The 19896-nt window shown below is 27.0% G+C and overlaps 5 protein-coding genes across 5 annotated transcripts; 3 read left to right on the top strand and 2 right to left on the bottom strand.

The window, feature by feature from the left end:
- Positions 1-518: 518 nt before the first annotated feature.
- LOC122860763 (speckle-type POZ protein-like) lies at positions 519-2115 on the top strand. The gene is made up of 2 exons (XM_044164734.1): positions 519-1350; positions 2075-2115. The coding sequence occupies exons 1-2, from the start codon at positions 519-521 to the stop codon at positions 2113-2115; spliced, it is 873 nt and encodes a 290-aa protein (XP_044020669.1).
- Positions 2116-2364: 249 nt separating this feature from the next.
- On the bottom strand, positions 2365-4200 carry LOC122860759. The gene is made up of 8 exons (XM_044164719.1): positions 3808-4200; positions 3661-3741; positions 3399-3590; positions 3151-3333; positions 2915-3086; positions 2762-2841; positions 2521-2691; positions 2365-2447 (listed from the first exon to the last, which is right to left on the bottom strand). Exons 1-8 carry the CDS (start codon positions 3881-3883, stop codon positions 2365-2367), a joined length of 1038 nt encoding a protein of 345 aa, XP_044020654.1. The 5' UTR covers positions 3884-4200.
- A 43-nt stretch (positions 4201-4243) lies between these two features.
- Positions 4244-8601, top strand: LOC122852801 (piwi-like protein Siwi). Its single transcript, XM_044152867.1, has 5 exons — positions 4244-4380; positions 5173-6215; positions 6344-6626; positions 6722-7077; positions 7177-8601. The coding sequence occupies exons 2-5, from the start codon at positions 5208-5210 to the stop codon at positions 8236-8238; spliced, it is 2709 nt and encodes a 902-aa protein (XP_044008802.1). The 5' UTR covers positions 4244-4380; positions 5173-5207; the 3' UTR covers positions 8239-8601.
- A 472-nt stretch (positions 8602-9073) lies between these two features.
- On the top strand, positions 9074-12482 carry LOC122852786 (probable ATP-dependent RNA helicase DDX46). Its single transcript, XM_044152795.1, has 2 exons — positions 9074-9285; positions 9403-12482. Exons 1-2 carry the CDS (start codon positions 9266-9268, stop codon positions 12440-12442), a joined length of 3060 nt encoding a protein of 1019 aa, XP_044008730.1. The 5' UTR covers positions 9074-9265; the 3' UTR covers positions 12443-12482.
- Positions 12483-13180: 698 nt separating this feature from the next.
- On the bottom strand, positions 13181-18437 carry LOC122852810 (reversion-inducing cysteine-rich protein with Kazal motifs). Its single transcript, XM_044152879.1, has 5 exons — positions 17499-18437; positions 15656-16003; positions 15124-15556; positions 13671-15039; positions 13181-13606 (listed from the first exon to the last, which is right to left on the bottom strand). The coding sequence occupies exons 1-5, from the start codon at positions 17575-17577 to the stop codon at positions 13223-13225; spliced, it is 2613 nt and encodes an 870-aa protein (XP_044008814.1). The 5' UTR covers positions 17578-18437; the 3' UTR covers positions 13181-13222.
- Positions 18438-19896: the final 1459 nt, after the last annotated feature.

The following is a 19896-nucleotide window of genomic DNA, read 5'->3' as shown; positions in this document are numbered from 1 at the left end:
TAAACCATTTAAAAAATTTTCGGTCTTGATGATGAGCTTCATCAGGCTTCAATTCAAATCTGCTTCAGCATCGTTCAAGCTCGTGCAAGCTTCTAACAATTCATAGCCAATTTAAAAGATTGATTTTAAAATTAAACATAAAATATAAAAGCATTGTTAATTATCAAAAATAATAATAATTCTTATTTAAAAATATTATTTAAGTATTTAAAAATAAACCAATTTATCAATATTAAAATAATTTATTTATTATAATCAATATTTAGCTAAATAATTAGTAATTTAATCAAGTGAAAATTGTTCCTGTAATTCATCACCTGCTAAGAAGGTAAATAATTTTTTATTATTAATTTATTTTCAATCCTAATAGCAGTACTATTTATTTACAAAAATATAATTAAATTTCTAAAACTAAAAATTACTAATTAATCAAAAAAAAAAAATATTTTGTCATTATTTTTTAAATAAAAAAAATATAAAGAAAAATTAAATTTTAATTTTTAAGATTATTCGTAATAATGGCTGTTCAATTGGAGCATCCACCATCAAGCTCAATGCATATATCTGGTGAAACATCATTTCAAGAAATTCATCTTCATTACGAATGGAAAATTTTAAATTTTCGTGAAATGTTTAATACCAGTCGTACTGGTTGTATTCTTGAATCATCACGTTTTTCATTTCGTGATGATCAACAGGACCAATGGTATCTTGAATTATATCCTCGTGGTGATATGCATAAACCGACATTTATGTTGATGGCTATCAAATTAACTCAAAAATCATACGATGAAATGCCAATGGATTTTTTATCTGGTATTATTTCCATGAATGTATTTATTGGTAGAAGAAGACCAATTCATCTTGATGATATTTGCATTGAAGAATGTTATCCTGACAATAATAATTACATTAGAATCATGACTCTGTATGATTTATGTGAAGCACCACATGAGATATTTCCACAAAATATACTCATTATTAATTGCAATATTGTCATCAAGGCAATAATACATCAACAAACACTTATGATACATCCTTTAACATCACAACATTATGCTGCAAGTAATAATAACCATGCACTAAAATGTGAAAGAAAATTTACTGATGTTGTATTTAATGTTGATGGTATTATTATTCATGCACATAAATTTATTCTTGGTTCACGTTCATCAATATTTCAACAAATTTTTGAAAATCAATTGATTGAAAATAGTCGTGAATATGTCATTCAAATAACTGATATTAAAGTCAATGTATTTAATCAGTTATTGGAATATATTTATACAAATAATGCACCTCGTATCAATGATAATCTTGATGATTTAATTATTGCTGCTGATAAATATCGTTTGATGGAACTTAAATATATATGTGAAATGATGATTTTAGATAAATTAACAATAACAAATGCTGCTAAAATATTGATAACTGCACATTGTAGTAATGCTGAAACATTAAAATCACAAGTTATGCATTTTATACAAATGCATGATCTTCATGTTGAATCATATGAGAATTGATATTAACACTAGATACATATATGTTATATTGTTGTTTATGTTTATTTAATTTTTGCATTTTTTGTTTATTTATATGTTTGTTTTATGTTTATTTATTTTTTTTAAATTATTAATTATATGTATTTTTATTTTTTTCTGATTTTGGAAATTAATAATAAATGTAATTTAAAAAATATATTATGAAAATTAATGATGATTTAATCAATATATATGTGCGTTGAAAAATTGATGTTAAAAGAAAAATATATATAAAATGTTTATGATAAATGTTATTGTGAAATTATATTTTAAATTCATTAATTCAAAATAAAAATATATATCAAATATTTATGAAATAAATGTATGTTAATGAAAAAATTATATGAAAAATGTTAAAAAACAATCTGTATTTATGGAAAATAAATGGGCAATATATCAAAAAACTTGAAAAGAAAAATTCTTGTTATTTCAATTGCATGAGTATAACGAAAAATCCTTGAAATTTTCATTAGAAAAAAAATGAGAGAAAATGAGTTTCTATATAGTTTACAGATTATTAAATTATCTTGTAGAAAATTTGAGTGATATTGATGTAATTAATGTTGGTACATAGACCACTTTGTGGCCAAAGAACGTTAGTAATTGCGTTATATTTCCTACGCATATATAAATTATAAATAAGGATGTTAATGTATTGTATCACCTGAATAAACTAATTATAAAACAAGGACGTATGTTTATTTTGTCTCTTTGTATATGCACTTGTTATGCTATACACTAACTTAATTACGATCCTTTAATATTTAAAAAAATCAACAAACGAAATTTTAACATCATTAATTTTTAATTATCGTATCAGCAATTACTTTAAAAGGAAATTTATAAATTCAAGGTAAAAGTATATAGATTTATCATTGCTTGACATTGACACGAGTATCGAAATAACTAGAACATTAAAATTTTGTTAATAAATTATTTATGTACCTTAATTATGATAGTGAACAATTTCTTCTATTACAGTCACATGTTTCTCCAAAAGGTCCAAGAGGAGTTGTTGCATAACCATCGTCATCCACACAAAAAGGATAACCATTACTTGTTTGTAATTTTTCATAATTTCCATTTCCTTCACAGCTCAACAACAAGCTCATTTTATTTTCTTGATATATTCTCATGTCTCGTGCACAATCTGTCAATACATAATTTAATTAATTCAATTTTTAATAATTAATTATCAAAAAAAATTAATAAATACTTACTACAATTCATGGAGAGAATATTTGCAGTTGTACTTTGGTAATTATCAAGTCTACTTGAATCTTTCCAAGTACAAAAAACACTGTAATTAATTTTAAAAAATATTAAATAATTTTCTGGGTTGTAATAAATAATATAAGTAATTTATATTTTACACTTTTTTACTGAGCTTGTAGACACCATAGCTTCCATCACCATCACAAAAAGCATCATCAATATGTGCAAAAGGTCTACCATGTTTTTTTAATTTATCAAGTATTTCAGCTCTTGAAATTTTTTTACTTTCACATTGTCGTAAATATTGACTACCAACTTTTGTCTCATTATCTAAATGTAAAACAATTAAAATTTATAAATTGTTAAATAATATTTTGAATATTTTAAAGCTTACAACATGGAAGTAATTTCATCATAGATTCTGGATAAACTTTTTCAACAAGTTTTCCAGTTTCAGGTACAACACACCAGCATAATCCATTATCACATTGGAGCTCATCATAATTACCATTTTCAGTACAATGAATTGATAAATCTGGTCTTGAATTTTTTAACTCTTCTCTTTTTCTGCTACAAGCTTATGATAAAATAATTAACACATTAGCATTTTAATTATATTTTTCGTTGTTTAATTTATCATACCACATGTCATATTGGCAGCATCTTTCCACCATGCTGATCCAAAAATTCTTGAACCTTTTGAATTATAACAAAAGCAACGTCCTGTTCTGTATTCTCCTTTACATTGTCTTGGACAATAATCACCTGTATCCTTATCACAGCAAGGTGTCCATAATCCTCTTGGTTCTTCCCATTTTTGTGACTCACAAGTACCTGAAGTCAAAACATCATCAATATTCTTTTATAAAAAATAAATTTGTTGATGCTATATATTAACAAATACCTTTATCAATAACACAAATATCATCCGGTGAACAAATTAATCCTGGAAGACACTTTGAACATTTGCAGTTTTCATTGATACCTAAAATAATAAATATATACATTAATTATAAAAAAATAAAAATTATTAATTTATTTTTTAACTCACCTACTGATTCTTGACAATCAGTACAAATTGTTGTTTTAAAAATTATTAAAAATATAAATAATTCAAATAATTGCATTATTAATATTTTTTGTTATTGTTTTTTAAAAGTGCAACTAACAATTCAGGTATATTTTATTATCAAAATACTTATAATCTTATCAGCTATTTTTAATCTATTTTCTAGGATTAATATTAACCTTGATGTAAATGACATATTATCAATTATTATTTTTTTATAAAAATCAAATGATAAATAATTATTTACGATTATTTATTTAATTTATTTTAATATTACTGTTATTATTATTAGCCGAATAAAGTCGATGATTAACGGATTTTTCCGATAATTAGCTTCCCCGTTGTTCCCCGTGTTTTCTCTTTCTTGCCCCCTCTATTATTTTGTCCCTCTTTGTTTCCCCTTATCGCCTCTCCCGTTCTTTTTACCGTGGCTTTTGATCGATGATGGTCGCTCTTCGTCGCCTATCATTTCGCACTCGTAAATCTAATTAAATCGCGGTTAAAAAATAGCAAACAAGTCAATTAAATTATTGAATAATTATCATCAATTAATTGGTAAGTAATATCAATTATTATTGTTTTATTTTATTGATAATTTTTCATTCAGTTTGATGGTTAATTTTTCGTATAAAATTTCTTTTGTCTTCTACGAGCGCGTCAACCCCCCGTCATAATTAAAATAAATCAAAGAAAAAAAATAGTTTAACAGCATAATTATTAATTTTATTATTTATAATAAATTAATTATATATTGTAGAATTAAAATAAATTGTGTGATTAATATAATTAAAAAGTTTTAAGACAAAAAAAAGCCGGTTAACAAGTGACGCGCAAATTGGTTCGCCGGGTTGACAACGTGCTTCAACAGGTCTTAACAAGAGTTTTTATTTTTTATTAATTAATTTATTATATAATTGACTCATTAATTTATTATTAAAAAAAAAAATCATTGTGTAGAATTTTAGGCTGTTTTTAATAGTGATTTTTCTATTTTATCTGATTTTAATTTTGTTGGGTATAAGTCACATTTCTTCTTTCCTTTGTCTCGAGAGAAAAAAAAGAAAAAAAAAATATATATATATATTAATCTCACAGACTTGAATTTCTCAGAAAAAAAAATATATATTTTAAGAGTTTATTTCTTACTTTATCTTAGTGTAAACATTTTTTCGTTATTTCTTTTATTTTTTTTATTTTTTTTTTTTTTTCAAAACAAAATATATACAAAGGCAAAAGGGGTACACTTGAATTAAAAATTATTTAATGGTCTTGATGTGTTTCCTTTGTTTTCACGCATCACATAAAAAAAAAAAATCCAACCAATAATTTTTTTTTTTTTTATGATAGATTTTGTCAAGTCTTGAAAAGTAAAAAAAAAAGACATGGATACTGGAAGAGGTAGAAGCAGAGGACGTGCACGTACTCGTCCCCCTCAGACCGAAGCACCAAGACAAGGTCCACCACAATCAGGTCCTCATGCTGCACCAGGACCAGCTCTTCAAGGACAATGGGCTGCTCGTCGTCCAGGAGCAGAACCACCAGCAGCAGCAGCAGCATCATCAACTGAACAATATCCAGCAATGGCTCCAAGAGCTAGTATTGGACGTTCAGTCAGAGCAGCTGGACCACCAATTTATCAACGTTCAACTTCAATTGACAGTACATTGTCAACAGAAGCTCAACGATCAATTCAAGTGTCAGGAACACCAGAAGATAGTGGTGCAGCTGCTGGAGCACCACCTGGACGTGGTGCAATGCGTGGTAGACGTCAATTGGATCCAGTTACTCGTCCATCACAATGGCTGGAATCAAAAAAAGGTTCATCTGGAAAACCTTTTAATTTCCGTTCAAATTATTTCAAGCTGACAGCAGCACCAGACTGGTGCCTTTATCAGTACCACGTTGATATTCAACCAGAAGAAGACCGTACATTTGTTAGAAAAGGTTTATTGGGTCTTCACAGAGAAAAATTGGGTGGTTACATGTTTGATGGAACATCACTTTATTTGTGTGCTCGTTTGGCAAATGATGTTTCTGAATTTACAAGTACACGTCAATCAGATGGTGTACAAATGCGTATAATTGTTAAATTAACTGGTACATTGGAAAAAGGAGATCCTCATTATCTTCAATTTTACAATGTTTTAATGAGAAAATGTTTGTCACATTTGAAATTACAACTTGTTGGAAGAAACTTTTTTGATCCACATGCTAAAGTTGAAATTCGTGAACATCATTTTGAGCTGTGGCCAGGATATATAACATCAATTCGTCAGCATGAACAAGATCTTTTGATGTGTTGTGAAATAACACACAAAGTTATGAGACAAGAAAATTTACTTAACATCATGAATCGTATTAGAGAAGAAAAAGGTGGTGGAGATTTTCAGGTATATATTTTTATTACATTGTCTTGTTTTAATTACTCTCATTTAAATTATTTATTAATCTTGTAAAATTTTATAAATATTATATTTATTAAAATAGTATTAATATTTGTTTTTATATTTATTTTTAGGCTGCATGTAAAGCTGATGTCATTGGAACAACTGTATTGACAGAATACAACAACAACACATATAGAGTTGAAGATATTGATTTTCAAACTAAACCATCATCAACATTCCATTTGAAAAAAGAAAATCGTGAAATTTCTTATGCTGAATATTATCGTAACAAATACAACATCAATATTCGCAACATGACACAGCCAATGTTGGTAACACGTACAACTGATAAAGATCGTCGATCTGGTCAAGCTGAAATTGTTTATTTAGTTCCTGAACTTTGTCGTGCAACAGGTCAGTTGATTTAAAAATCAATCATTCTTTTTTTTTTTTTTAATTAAAAATCTAGTTAAAATATTTGGTGCTTAATTGTGATAATTTTTATTCAGGTATTACTGATGCAATGAGAAATGACTTTAGGCTCATGGATGCTATGGCTCAGCATACACGTATTAATGCACAACAACGTGTTCAAAAATTAAATGCATTTAATAAACGTCTTTATGGTGAACCACTTGTTGTCAGTGAATTCCGTCAATGGAATTTACAATTGGAAAAAGAATTGATCACTGTTCCAGCTCGTGTTTTGGATGAAGCAAAAATTATTTTTGCTAATAATAATTCTGTTGGTGCTGGTCAAGGTGCTGATTGGACAAATGCATTTAGAAATAATGGATTATTACAACCTGCACCATTGAATGACTGGGTTGTACTTGTGCCTGAAAAACTCGCAAGAGATGCAAGAGTAAGTTTGTCAATTAATTATTCATCAACAATAATAAAAAATAAAAAAAATTCAATCAAGTTGCTCTTTATCTAATTACAATATAATTATTTGTTACAGAGTTTTGTTCAAAACATGCAACGCTCTCTTAAAAACTTTCAAATGCGAGATCCACGTTATATTGAAATGCGCAATGATTCAGCTCAATCATTTACCAATGAACTTGACAAAGTATTGAGTCAATCAAATCCACAAATTGTATTTTGTATTGTCTTTAAACAACGTGGTGATATTTATTCAGCAATTAAAAAAAAATGTTGTGTTGATCGTCCAGTACCATCACAAGTTGTAACATCAAAATGTTTTAATCCAAAAAGAATGATGTCAATTGCAACAAAAGTTGCAATACAAATGAATTGTAAAATTGGTGGTTATCCTTGGTCAATTGCAATACCAATGAAAGGCTTGATGGTTATTGGTTTTGATGTTTGTCATGATACAAATCAAAAAGGAAAAGATTTTGGTGCAATGGTAGCATCACTTGATTCAAGCTTTGGACGTTATTTCTCAGCAGTTTCATTCCACTCAAGTAATGAAGAATTATCAAATGATCTTGCTGTTAATATAACAAAAGCACTTCATAAATATCGTGAATATAATAATGCTCTTCCACAACAAATTGTCATCTACAGAGATGGTGTTGGTGAAGGACAAGTACCATATGTATTTGAGCATGAAGTTCAAAATATTCGTTCACGTGTTGCTAATTTTTATCAAAAAGGACCAACTGAAATTCAAATGGCTTATGTTGTTGTTACCAAGAGATTAAATACACGTTTATTTGCTGATAATCGTGGACAAATTGGTAATCCACCACCTGGTACAATTGTTGATGATGTTATAACATGTCCAACAAAATATGATTTCTTTGTTGTTGCACAAGCTGTTAGACAAGGTTCTGTTGCACCAACATCATTCAGTGTTATTGATGATAATGTTGGTCTTCCACCAGATAGAATGCAACAATTAACATATCGATTAATGCACATGTACTTTAATTGGTCTGGTACTGTTAAAGTTCCTGCACCTGTACAATTTGCTCATAAACTTGCATTTTTGGTATCACAATCAATTCATAGTGCACCAAGCAGTCATCTTGATTCATTACTTTACTTTTTGTAAATTATATTACAAAAAAAAAAGCATGATGATATATACTCTTGAAATATTTGACTGGTTTCAAACAATTTTTTATTTTCATATTTTTCTTTTTTTTTAAATATTTATGTATCAATAATATTTCTTTATTATTATTATTATTATTATTATTATTATTATTATTATTATATTAATAATTAATGATTTTGATTTTTAAAAAATCAAATTGCCAGTTAAACTTTTTTTTTTTTTTTCTTAAAAAATTTGATTATTTAAAAAAAAAAAATAATAATAAGTAGATTAAATTCTCTTTTATTCATCAAAATACATGTATCCTTTTATTTAATAAGGATAATTTTCCAAAAAAAAAAAAAAAAAAACATTAAATGCTTTTTTACATATTAATTCACGACTTGTTTGGAAAAAAAATAACAAAAAAAAAAAGATTGAATAATGAATTATTCTTCAAGTCCTTTATAAAATAAAGGAAATAATATTTTTTTATTATAATAATGTAATTACAATAATTATTAAGTTTTTCTTTTTTTTTTTTTATACTCTGTTACTTTTCTATAAATGTATTATTAATATTAATTTAACTACCTCATTACTGATTTGGTAATATTTTGTACTTTGCTTGAAAAATAATAATAAAAACGACATTAAAATTTAATTTTTGTATTAATTAATTAGTTGTTTTATATTTTAAAATAATTATTTATTATTTCTATGATGATTCTGCGCATGTGTATGAAGTACTCCCTCTCTTCTAGTTATTGACCGGTAAGTAACGGTTAATTGCCGGTGAATAATAAATAATAATGTTTACAGAAATATTGCCAGTGTAAACAGGCATTCTTGTTTTTCAACGTAAATAATACGTTTAACGTTTGCAATGCTCAACGTTGACATTCATTAAAATAGAATTACTGTACGAGTGAGTGTACGATATCAATATAAAAATTAATTGATTCATTCTCAATAAATTGTAAATAATTTATCTTAAATTAAGTTTCTGGATACTTGAGTAACAAACTCCAGAATCAAAACAATGGTTCGAAGCAATGACAAGTAAGTATCATTAATAAATATAAATTTATATAAAAAAAAAGGTTATGTTTTGTTATAGCTCTGCTATTGATAATATAAAAATTTGATATACTAATAGCTTTACTTGAATTGTTTCAGAGATAGACATCATAGACGTCGTTCAAGGACTAGATCTCGTTCTCGTGATCGTGAAAAAATATCACGTCATCGAGATAGACACAGTAGATCTCGTGAACGAGATCGTGATCGTCGTAGTGAACGTTCTGAACGTGAACGTGAACGTGATAGAGATAGAAAACCTAGTGATAGTAAAGAAAAACGTGTAGAATCATCATCATCAAAATCATCAAGATCTGGAAAAGAACGTAAACGTTCAAGATCACGTGAAAAAAAAGAAAAAGAAAAAATTGAAAATGAAGAATTACCATTTGATCATACAAAACTTGATAAAGAAGAAGAACAAAAACGTTTAGAATTAGAAATGCAAAAAAGAAAAGAAAGAATTGAAAGATGGCAAGTTGAAAGAAAAAAAAATGAGAATAAAACTATGATATTAGCTAATCTTCAAATACCAAGAAAATGGACATTAGAAAATGATAGTGATGAAGAGCCATTATCAATAATAAATGATACAACAATAAATAAAGAAAAAGATGAAATAGAAGAAGAAGTTGGAGAAGAAAAAAATGATACAAATAAAGAAACTGAAGAAAATGAAATTGATCCACTTGATGCATTTATGGCTGGTGTACAAGAAGAAGTTAGAAAATTTAATAATGTCGAGGGTAAAGGAAAAATTGGATCAACAAATGGAACTACTGGTAATGGTAGTGGTACAGCTGGTACATCACAAAGTGGTGGTGTTGTTATTGTAACAGGTGTTGCTAAAAAAAAAATTCAAAAAGAAAAAGGTGAATTAATTGAACAAAATCAAGATGGTCTTGAGTATTCAAGTGAAGAAGAAGGTGAAAATCTACATGAAACTGCTGCTGGTATTGCTAATAAACAAAAAAGAGAACTTGCTAAAGTTGATCATTCAACAACTGATTATATGCCACTTAGAAAATCATTTTATGTTGAAGTACCAGAAATAAGTCGTATGACACAAGATGAAGTTGATCTTTATAAAGAAGAACTTGAAGGTATTAGAGTTAAAGGTAAAGGTTGTCCAAAACCAATTAAATCATGGGCACAATGTGGTGTTACTAAAAAAGAATTAGAAATATTAAAAAAATTAAATTATGAAAAACCAACGCCAATTCAATGTCAAGCAATACCAGCAATAATGTCAGGTAGAGATTTAATTGGAATTGCAAAAACAGGAAGTGGTAAAACACTTGCATTTTTATTACCAATGTTTAGACATATATTAGATCAACCATCATTAGTAGATGGTGATGGACCAATTGCTGTTATAATGACACCAACAAGAGAACTATGTATGCAAATTGGTAGAGATTCTAAAAAATTTACAAAACAACTTGGATTAAGTCATGTTTGTGTATATGGTGGTACTGAAATATCAAAACAAATTGCTGAACTTAAACGTGGAGCTGAAATTATTGTATGTACACCAGGTAGAATGATTGATATGCTTGCAGCAAATAGTGGAAGAGTTACAAATTTAAAAAGAGTTACATATATTGTATTAGATGAAGCTGATAGAATGTTTGACATGGGTTTTGAACCACAAGTTATGCGTATTATGGAAAATGTTAGACCAGATAGACAAACAGTATTATTTTCAGCAACATTTCCACGACAAATGGAAGCACTTGCTAGAAGAATATTAACACGACCAGTTGAAGTACAAGTTGGTGGTAGATCAATTGTATGTAAAGAAGTTGAACAACATGTTATTGTACTTGAAGAAGATCAAAAATTTTATAAATTATTAGAAATTCTTGGTCATTATCAAGCTAAAGGTTCAATAATTGTATTTGTTGATAAACAAGAAAATGCTGATACATTATTAAAAGATCTTATGAAAGCAAGTTATTCATGTATGTCATTACATGGTGGAATTGATCAGTGTGATCGTGATTCAACAATATTAGATTTTAAAGCTGGAAGAACAAAACTTCTTATAGCAACATCTGTTGCTGCACGTGGATTAGATGTTAAACAATTAGTATTAGTTGTTAATTATGATTGTCCAAATCATTATGAAGATTATGTTCATAGATGTGGTAGAACTGGACGTGCAGGAAATAAAGGATATGCATATACATTTATTACACCTGAACAAGAACGTTATGCTGGTGAAATTGTTAGAGCTCATGAGCTTGCTAGTGTTGCTGTTCCAGATGCTTTAAGAAGATTGTGGGATCGTTATAGAGCTCGTCAAGCAGCAGATGGTAAAAAAGTACATACTGGAGGTGGTTTTAGTGGTAAAGGATTTAAATTTGATGAAAGTGAAGCAGCTCTTGCAAATGAAAAAAAGAAATTTCAAAAAGCAGCACTTGGTCTACAGGATTCTGATGATGAAGATGTTGAAAATGATATTGATCAAAAAATTGAAAGTATGCTTGCACCAAAAAGAACAGTTAGAGAAATAACAAGACCTGTTGCTGCTGCTGCTAATATAACAATACCAGGACAACCAGTTGCAAGTGCAACAGATAAACTTGAATTAGCTAAAAAACTTGCATCTAAAATAAATATTGCTAAAAATTTAGGTGCTGAAGCTAAAGGTGCAACTCAACAAGCTGCTGAAGCTATATTAAAAGGTGCTGGACCAACAAATCTTATAACAGCTAAAACAGTTGCTGAACAATTAGCAGCAAAATTAAATACAAAATTAAATTATCAACCACGTGAAGAAGATCTTATTGAAGGAGATTCTGAAACTGGTGAACAAACATTTAGAAAATATGAAGAAGAATTAGAAATTAATGATTTTCCACAACAAGCTAGATGGCGAGTAACAAGTAAAGAAGCATTAGCACAAATATCTGAATATTCAGAAGCTGGTTTAACTGTTAGAGGTACATATATTCTTAATGGTAAAGCACCACCAGAAGGTGAAAGAAAACTTTATCTTGCTATTGAATCAACAAGTGAACTTGCTGTTAGCAAAGCTAAAGCCGAAGTATCTAGATTAATTAAAGAAGAACTTATTAAACTTCAATCATCTGGTACTCATTCGGGATCACGTGGACGGTACAAAGTTTTGTAAATTATTTAGAAATAATTTAACTTTTTTATGGTCTAAAGATATTTTTTTCAAAAACAAAAAAAACAAAAAACAAATCGTCATAATGTATAGTTAATAAAATTATAAATTGATCCGAATTTTAAAATATTTTTTTCACTTACTATCGAGACCTTATTCAGCTAAGTTTTTGTACAATTTACATTTATTTGACGTTCATATTGAAGAAAGAAGTTCAGTCATTGTAGTATCGTTTTGATAGTGAATCAATTTAGATAGTAAAAATTTGAGCATAATACATTATTAGACTGTTTAAAAAATAATCAATTAATTTTTTTTCCAAAGCATCATTAAACTAAAGAGTAAAGTAATTATTTAATTTTTCAATTAATATCGTTGTAAAATGAATTTTTAAATAATTTTTTAATCAACTTTTAAGATTTTTATTATTATCAATTTATCAACGTGCTAAAAATTATTAATTTGAGCAATTATCAAAGGCAATCAATCATGTATAAATTATTTCATAAACATAATCTAAAAGTTTTATCAACTTGTCAAGATTATTGTGCTCAAATTATCTTAAATCAATAAATGTCATTTACACGTTTTTAATATTTGTATATTTTTACAAGATAAATCATTAAAAAATTATTCAAATTCAAAGTACTGTGTGATTTGTCAAAGTCAGATTATAATACTGTTCCTAAATATGGAAATACTAAAAATCAATTTATTAATTAAGTAAAATTCAATCACAGACTTGAACAAACAATTTGTATTCTAATTTTTTCTTTTTTTTTACTAATTATACAAGACTAAAAAAAATAACAATAACAACAAGACTGGTGTTGTTGATTTCCAATGAATTGCTGATGAAATATAACCGTGAATATTTTCTGCTCTTCTCAGTGAACTTAGTGGTACTTCTGATATAATTTTTGGACTTCTTTCTGATATTCTAGTGATGATTTTTTCCATTTCAATTATACAAGCTTTTTGCTGTAGTTTTGAAGGATACATTGTTGTTGGTTGTGTTAATATAAATATATCACCTTCAATAGTAACACTTCCACGTAAACTACACTGAAGAATTTCAAGCTGACGTCCAAGAGCACTTAATAATGCATCAAGTGTAACAGTATCTCTATCAGCTTCTTCTTCCATCATATAATAAATTCTATCCAACTGTAAAATATAATAATTGTTAATTTATAATCACCTTGTAAATTATTAAGATAAGTTAATTTACCTGTTTTTTTGAATAAGAAATTCTACCAGCTCCACCACAAACAGGACAACAAGCTCCAGGTGGTATTGTTCCAATGCATCTAGATGTTTTTAAGCTTGGACATTTAACAATATTACCACATACTTGTTTTGTCTCATCTCTATTAAATCCAACAGCAACACAATTACCATAATAATCAACAACTGTTTTTTCAGCCCATGCAGCACACTCTGACATGTAAACTTCACCATTAATTCCACAAACAGGACCTTGAAGACTACAATTTTTTAGACAATGTCCTCTGTATGATAAAGTTGCACGTGATTTAATTAATGAACAAATTGATGAATGCTCTTTATTGTTGCTATCACAAACAGGTCCAGAATATATTTCTTTATGTTTACAATTTTCAGGTATACACTCAAATTGTTTACAAGGTTTGTAAATTGATGAAAGACATACACGAGTTTTTTTAAAACATCTTTCTCTATTATTACAAGGATTTGGCTTACAAGGATCTTTTGATGAACAACTTCCAAGTGTTATGTCATCTTGTGTAAGACCAGAACATTTAGCTAAACAAGCTGATGCATATGTTATACCTGTTCTTCCACAAACTGGTTTATAATAACTAGAACAAGCACATGGTAATCCAGAATTTTTTAATTCTAAACAATTTTTTTTAGAACAAGTAATTTCACCTTCAAAACAATGACATGATTGACAATCAAGATAAAAATTTGTTCTATGTGCAACAAAACGATCTTGAACCCAGCATGAATTTTGATTATAACAATTTAAAGTTTGACATTTTTCTAATCCTTTTAGTGTACATTGACAAATTCTTAAACAACCAAATTGATCTATTCTTGGTACTTGAATCCAAGTTTTTATAGGTACAGATAATTTTGACATTTTACCAAGTGAACATGATGGTACACATGAATAAAATTTACTATCAATATTTGGCTCAACAATACAAACTTCATTGTTACCACATGGATTATTTTTACAAGGTGTTGTTATATCATTTTTCAAATAAATATCTGTTTCAGATGATTCAATGAAATTTCTAAATGACACACAAGGCACGTCTGGTCGTGATGGTGAAAGTTTTGAGCACAAAGAATTTACAGATTCAGATGAATTTGTTATTGACCAATCAATACAATTTGTCATTAAATGAATACAATCATCACGACAAAGACGAGATTCATGTATTGTTGATTCACAAGGTCTTATTTGAAAAAAACATGCAACAGCTTGTAAAATTTCAGTTGGACATGATGGATGAACACGTATTGAAGTTCCAAATCCTGAAATTAAACCACCTTGTAGCCATTTTTCTGATTCCCATTTTGCAATGCTATCAGCATTGGCTGAACAAGTTCTAGAAAAGAAAAATTATTATCATTAATGTCAGATAAAAAATGGAACAAGTATTATTGTTTGACATTTTAATGTTTATAATTACCTAAATAATGTCGTTGATCTGTCATTGAATTTTCCACAATAAGACAAACCAGAACATCCAATTTCACAAGGATCATCAGCTTCTTCTAAACATCTTCGTAATTCTTCTCCATTTGGTGATGACAAACAAATTGATTCTAATTGATTCCATGCAACTTCCCAGTCAGATTGAAATGCTCGTAAACAAATATCTTGACAATTAGAATTTTGTGCACGAGAACAACAACTAAGTTTACCAATATCAAGTGGTAAATTTGGTGTTTTAGTTTGTTCTGATTGAAGAATACAAGTCCACAATGGTGAATGAGGAAATACTGGTTCACATTTATTTTCAAGTTCATCAAGTATTTCTTTGATTGTTGTTGATGAATGTAAAGTCTTTCTACATGCATCAAGACAGACTAATGTTTTTGCCTCATTGCAACAATGTACATCTAGTAATACAATGAAAATTTATAGAATATTATATCAAGTTTAATTATGTTATATTAAAAAAATTGTTTTTGATTAATTATATCAAATAAATTACATACATTGTTTTGAATTTTCAGCTCCTAAATTTTCAGCAATATTTTTAAGACATTTTGGAATTTGATGAAAACAATCTTTAATATTGTGGATCTTTGTGCTACTTGAATTTCCTGGTTTATCAAAAAAATCTTGACACAATGTTTTACATGATTCATTGACAATATTTCTACAGCAACGTTCACCATCTTCTTTACGTTCAAGACAAGTATAAAGTTCTGGCTCATCACTTAGTCGACAAAAACCTTGTAAATCCTCAGTTGATTCAGATTTATGACAAAATGTTTTACATCTTGAATATTGAGCAAGATGACAACAATTTCTACCAATCCAATCATCATGTTTGTCTTCATCTATTTAAATTTAAATAAAACAAATAATAATATTTAAATAATGATCAAAATAACAATTTACAAATTAATTTTTTCGATTGATTGTTTTTTCTTTGGGTAAGTTAAAAAGCCAGCTTACTTTTGTGATAAATTTTTTTAACTAAAGAATAATATTTTCATTATAAATTCATCACGAAGATATTTTTTTTTTTTACATAAGAATCCAAAAAAATTACTTCAGCTTTCTGGTAATATGTATATGTGACTTCCGGATAATTTGTAAATTAAATTTTAAAAAATATTTTAACATTTAAAAATGTAAAAATTGATTATTCCTTTTCGAAAATTTGTATTCATAATATTAACAGAGGTCTTGAAGCCTAAATTTGATACTTAACTGGCAGATGCACTGGGTTTTATTTATGTTATAAATTCTAAAAAGTTATAGTGACTCCCAAGTTTATCCCAATTGAGATTATATTATATTTTTTTTATTTCTCAATTCACTGATAATAATTGTATTGTATCACTTTAATACACATAAATAAATGATATATGTATACGTGTATGTGGGCTGTCTTTAAAATCAGATGGCGAGTTTTTGATGAGGGTACTAATATAACTAATAATATAATTTAATAGATGACAGTCAACGACAATATTTTTTTATATTTCTTGATGCATCAAATGCACCAACATAAGTATTTTTAATATTTTAAAATTACATTTTCTTGATGATTTTATTTTATTTTGTTTTCATAAATAAACTCTCTCTCTACATGAATATAATTTAAAATAACTTTTCTTCCTTTTTTTTTTTAATACCAAGTTTTATTTTGTCTTTGGAAATTTTCTTCTGCATATGTAGATAATATTATTTAGCGCAAAAATTAATTTAAAAAATCATTCTTCAAGTCCAAAAACGATCAAATAATTTCTATCAGCAAAATTTCTATATAATTGCTATATTTTTAATGTAATTTTTAAAAAAGAATTTGTCGAATTTAATTTATTACATGAATCGAAACGAAAATTCTTGAAGAAATATAATTTTTTGAAATTTATAATAATATTGTTACTTGAAAAATTAACTTATTATTCTACTATTTTCTGCAACAATTTGATCCTCTAAAAAAATTTAAAAAAATGAAAAAATTTTCAATATAAATGCAGTAAAATTTTACCATGAAAATGTTAAAAAAAAAATTGAGGATGCTCCGCCTCCGCAAGTACATGTGATATATGATAATATATATTTGTGAGATAGACATTAAAGTGGCGACGGCACATGTGGCGGGAAGCTGTCGTTAGTGTATATGTTATATAGAAATATATAGAAACATTTTATACATGCATTCCGACGACACTAACGTGACTCGGAGTTCAATGAATTTTTTTTTAATTTTATTTTCCATATATATATATATTCATGTATTTATATATTAAGAAATAAAAAATAAACAGCAATACAAAGAAATAATAATCAAATTACTATTAATTATTTATAAAATAATACCTTCTGTTAAACAATACACTAATTTTGTTGCACAAAAAATTACAAATGAAATAATAATATAATTTAAAAATTTTTTCATTTTATAATAACAATATTAATTATTTATGAATAACAACTTCCGTTAACGTTTGATAGATATAAATTTTTTTCATAAAAATACTTTTATTGTCATAATTATAATATATATTAAGACATTTGTCACGTTCTACCCACATCAAGAGTCCGTTTCATACTGTTGAGTGCTGCTGAGAAATGAGCTTTGTCTGTGCCAGGTTCATATGTTTATCAAGCTGAGAATAAGCTTTACTAGCTAAACATAAAATTTAAAAAAAAAATAAGGGGACGAATAAGTGAGGGAAATATGAGTCTAAAAGTTGGAGGTATTAAATTTTCAACGATATACACAAAAAACTAGGCAATAAATATATTACAACTTATTTTTTTATGACAAAATTAATGATTTGTAATTAAAAGTTCTATATGGAAAATTTTGTTAAATGTATTGCCATTTGCTTGTATTTATTTTTTATACTAAAACAAATACAAGACAGGAGTCAAGCAATAGTACAAATTGATTAATTAATTGTAATGTATTGGAAAGTATTATGTCTTCAAGTATTGGCTACCAATCAAGACAATGAATAAGCAATGTTTGTGAATTTAAATTAGTTAAAAATACCAATTATTCGATAAACGTTGATTCCAGCTTGAAATACATATGATGTAGATTGATTATTAATTAATTTAATGACACTCTATAATAAATTTATGTATTATTTTTGTCTCACGCACTGAAACATAACGAGTAGCATTAAAAAGATAGAGGGTGTCTGACGACTATCACACTTGATACGAATAATTTACATTGAAATTACCCAATAGATTAAAGAACTTGGAGGAAGTAATGCCTCAAAACACTTTATTCATCTTTAATCTATGGCTCAAGTGTACCCAATAAATTGTAGATGATTTTAGAAAAAAAAAAAAAAACCATCTGTTGCAAAGTTACTGCTACTTTAAATCAAGTTATTACTAAATTATCTTTCATCAGTTGAACTGAGCTGAACAAATAAACAAAATCTTTGAATTGAAATAATAAGAGATTAATAAAAATAACAATATCATAAATTAATTATAACTGATTTTATTTACATAACAGATTTTTTTGTTTACTGCATCAAGTTATATAGAAAAAAAACATTAAACTAATTCTTAATTAGTTGTTTATACTTAAATAAAGTTTAATAATGAACAAAAAAAATTTATAAATATATATTTAAATATAAAAAAAAAAATTGAATGATTTAGTCACCTTTTGGAGTTGTAAGCTTCTGCTATTGCATCAACATCAATTTGAGACAATATTTCATCATCAGATTCATCATTCAATAATAAATCATTTGCAAAACTTGATGGCAAATTATTTAATGATGATTTTTCTCCACTTGATCCAGATGATAAAGATGTATTTTTATTATTTGATTCATTTAATTTATCAGGTGAATTTTTATCATTAGAATTTGTTATAATTTGTGAATCATCAAGTGGATTTATATCACAATCATCAAGTGGATTTTTATCAAAATCATCAATATTAAATTCAAAATTACAAATGTCATCACAATTTTTAGTTACACGTTTAATTGGTTTTGTTAAATTATCATCATTAAATTTATCTTGTGAATTTTTTTTACGTTTATTCCTGATACTTTGACTTAATGACATAATATTAGGAGTAGAATTTTTAAATTTATCTTCTTCAATATTCATCTCTTCTTCATCAAAAAAATTTTCAATAATTTCATCATTAAAGTTATTACTATTATTATCATCATCATCAATAATACTATCACCTTTTAATATTGCATCAAGTATTGGTGTTGAAACAAGCCTTGAATTTTCACCATAAATTCCAATTAATGATTTTGTTGTTATCATAAGTAGCTTATTTCTTCTCCAATTTTTTCCTTTAAATGTAAAACAATTGGCACCTCTTAATATAATAACAACACCAGGCTGTAATATATTTGGAAATTTAATTGGTACTTCACGACTCATGAGTCCTTCAATAGTATCACTTATGTCTTTTAGAATAACACGAGGAGCTTCTGTATTATAATCAATTTTTTGTATAACACCAGCAAGAATTGATACTGTCTTAACACCAGATAATTTTGTTGACATAATATCATGATTTTGTAATAAATTTTTTGGTAAATCATTAATCATTATTTGCCAAGCACCATGAGAAAATAATTCTTTTGTATCTTGTGTACAAAAATCTTTAGATCTACTGTCATTTAATGTTGTAGAATTTTTTGTCTCATTTGCATCACGAATATGAAGATAATTTAAATTTCTTGTTGATACATCAAGTTTGTCTGGTAGTAAGCCTGCT

This window comes from Aphidius gifuensis, linkage group LG1 (assembly GCF_014905175.1).
Source record: "Aphidius gifuensis isolate YNYX2018 linkage group LG1, ASM1490517v1, whole genome shotgun sequence".
Classification (NCBI taxonomy): domain Eukaryota; kingdom Metazoa; phylum Arthropoda; class Insecta; order Hymenoptera; family Braconidae; genus Aphidius; species Aphidius gifuensis.
Note: the sequence above shows the minus strand (reverse complement) of the source record. Positions and strands in the feature narration are given on the sequence as shown.

Bases quoted from the DNA above. Each gene is read 5' to 3' on its own strand.
- LOC122860763 (XM_044164734.1), top strand. From the start codon at position 519: ATGGCTGTTCAATTGGAGCATCCACCATCAAGCTCAATGCATATATCT. The intron at 1,351-2,074 runs GTTTGATGGAAC...ATTATCTTGTAG, and splicing joins TATTGCTGCTGATAAATATC to AAAATTTGAGTGATATTGAT.
- LOC122860759 (XM_044164719.1), bottom strand. From the start codon at position 3,883: ATGCAATTATTTGAATTATTTATATTTTTAATAATTTTTAAAACAACA. The intron at 3,591-3,660 runs GTATTTGTTAAT...TTTTGACTTCAG, and splicing joins TATTTGTGTTATTGATAAAG to GTACTTGTGAGTCACAAAAA. The intron at 2,692-2,761 runs GTAAGTATTTAT...ATGTATTGACAG, and splicing joins TATTCTCTCCATGAATTGTA to ATTGTGCACGAGACATGAGA.
- LOC122852786 (XM_044152795.1), top strand. From the start codon at position 9,266: ATGGTTCGAAGCAATGACAA. The intron at 9,286-9,402 runs GTAAGTATCATT...GAATTGTTTCAG, and splicing joins ATGGTTCGAAGCAATGACAA to AGATAGACATCATAGACGTC.
- LOC122852801 (XM_044152867.1), top strand. From the start codon at position 5,208: ATGGATACTGGAAGAGGTAGAAGCAGAGGACGTGCACGTACTCGTCCC. The intron at 6,627-6,721 runs GTCAGTTGATTT...ATTTTTATTCAG, and splicing joins TGAACTTTGTCGTGCAACAG to GTATTACTGATGCAATGAGA. The intron at 7,078-7,176 runs GTAAGTTTGTCA...TATTTGTTACAG, and splicing joins AACTCGCAAGAGATGCAAGA to AGTTTTGTTCAAAACATGCA.
- LOC122852810 (XM_044152879.1), bottom strand. From the start codon at position 17,577: ATGAAAAAATTTTTAAATTATATTATTATTTCATTTGTAATTTTTTGT. The intron at 16,004-17,498 runs GTATTATTTTAT...AAATTTAAATAG, and splicing joins AGTGTATTGTTTAACAGAAG to ATGAAGACAAACATGATGAT. The intron at 13,607-13,670 runs GTAAATTAACTT...TATATTTTACAG, and splicing joins TTTCTTATTCAAAAAAACAG to TTGGATAGAATTTATTATAT.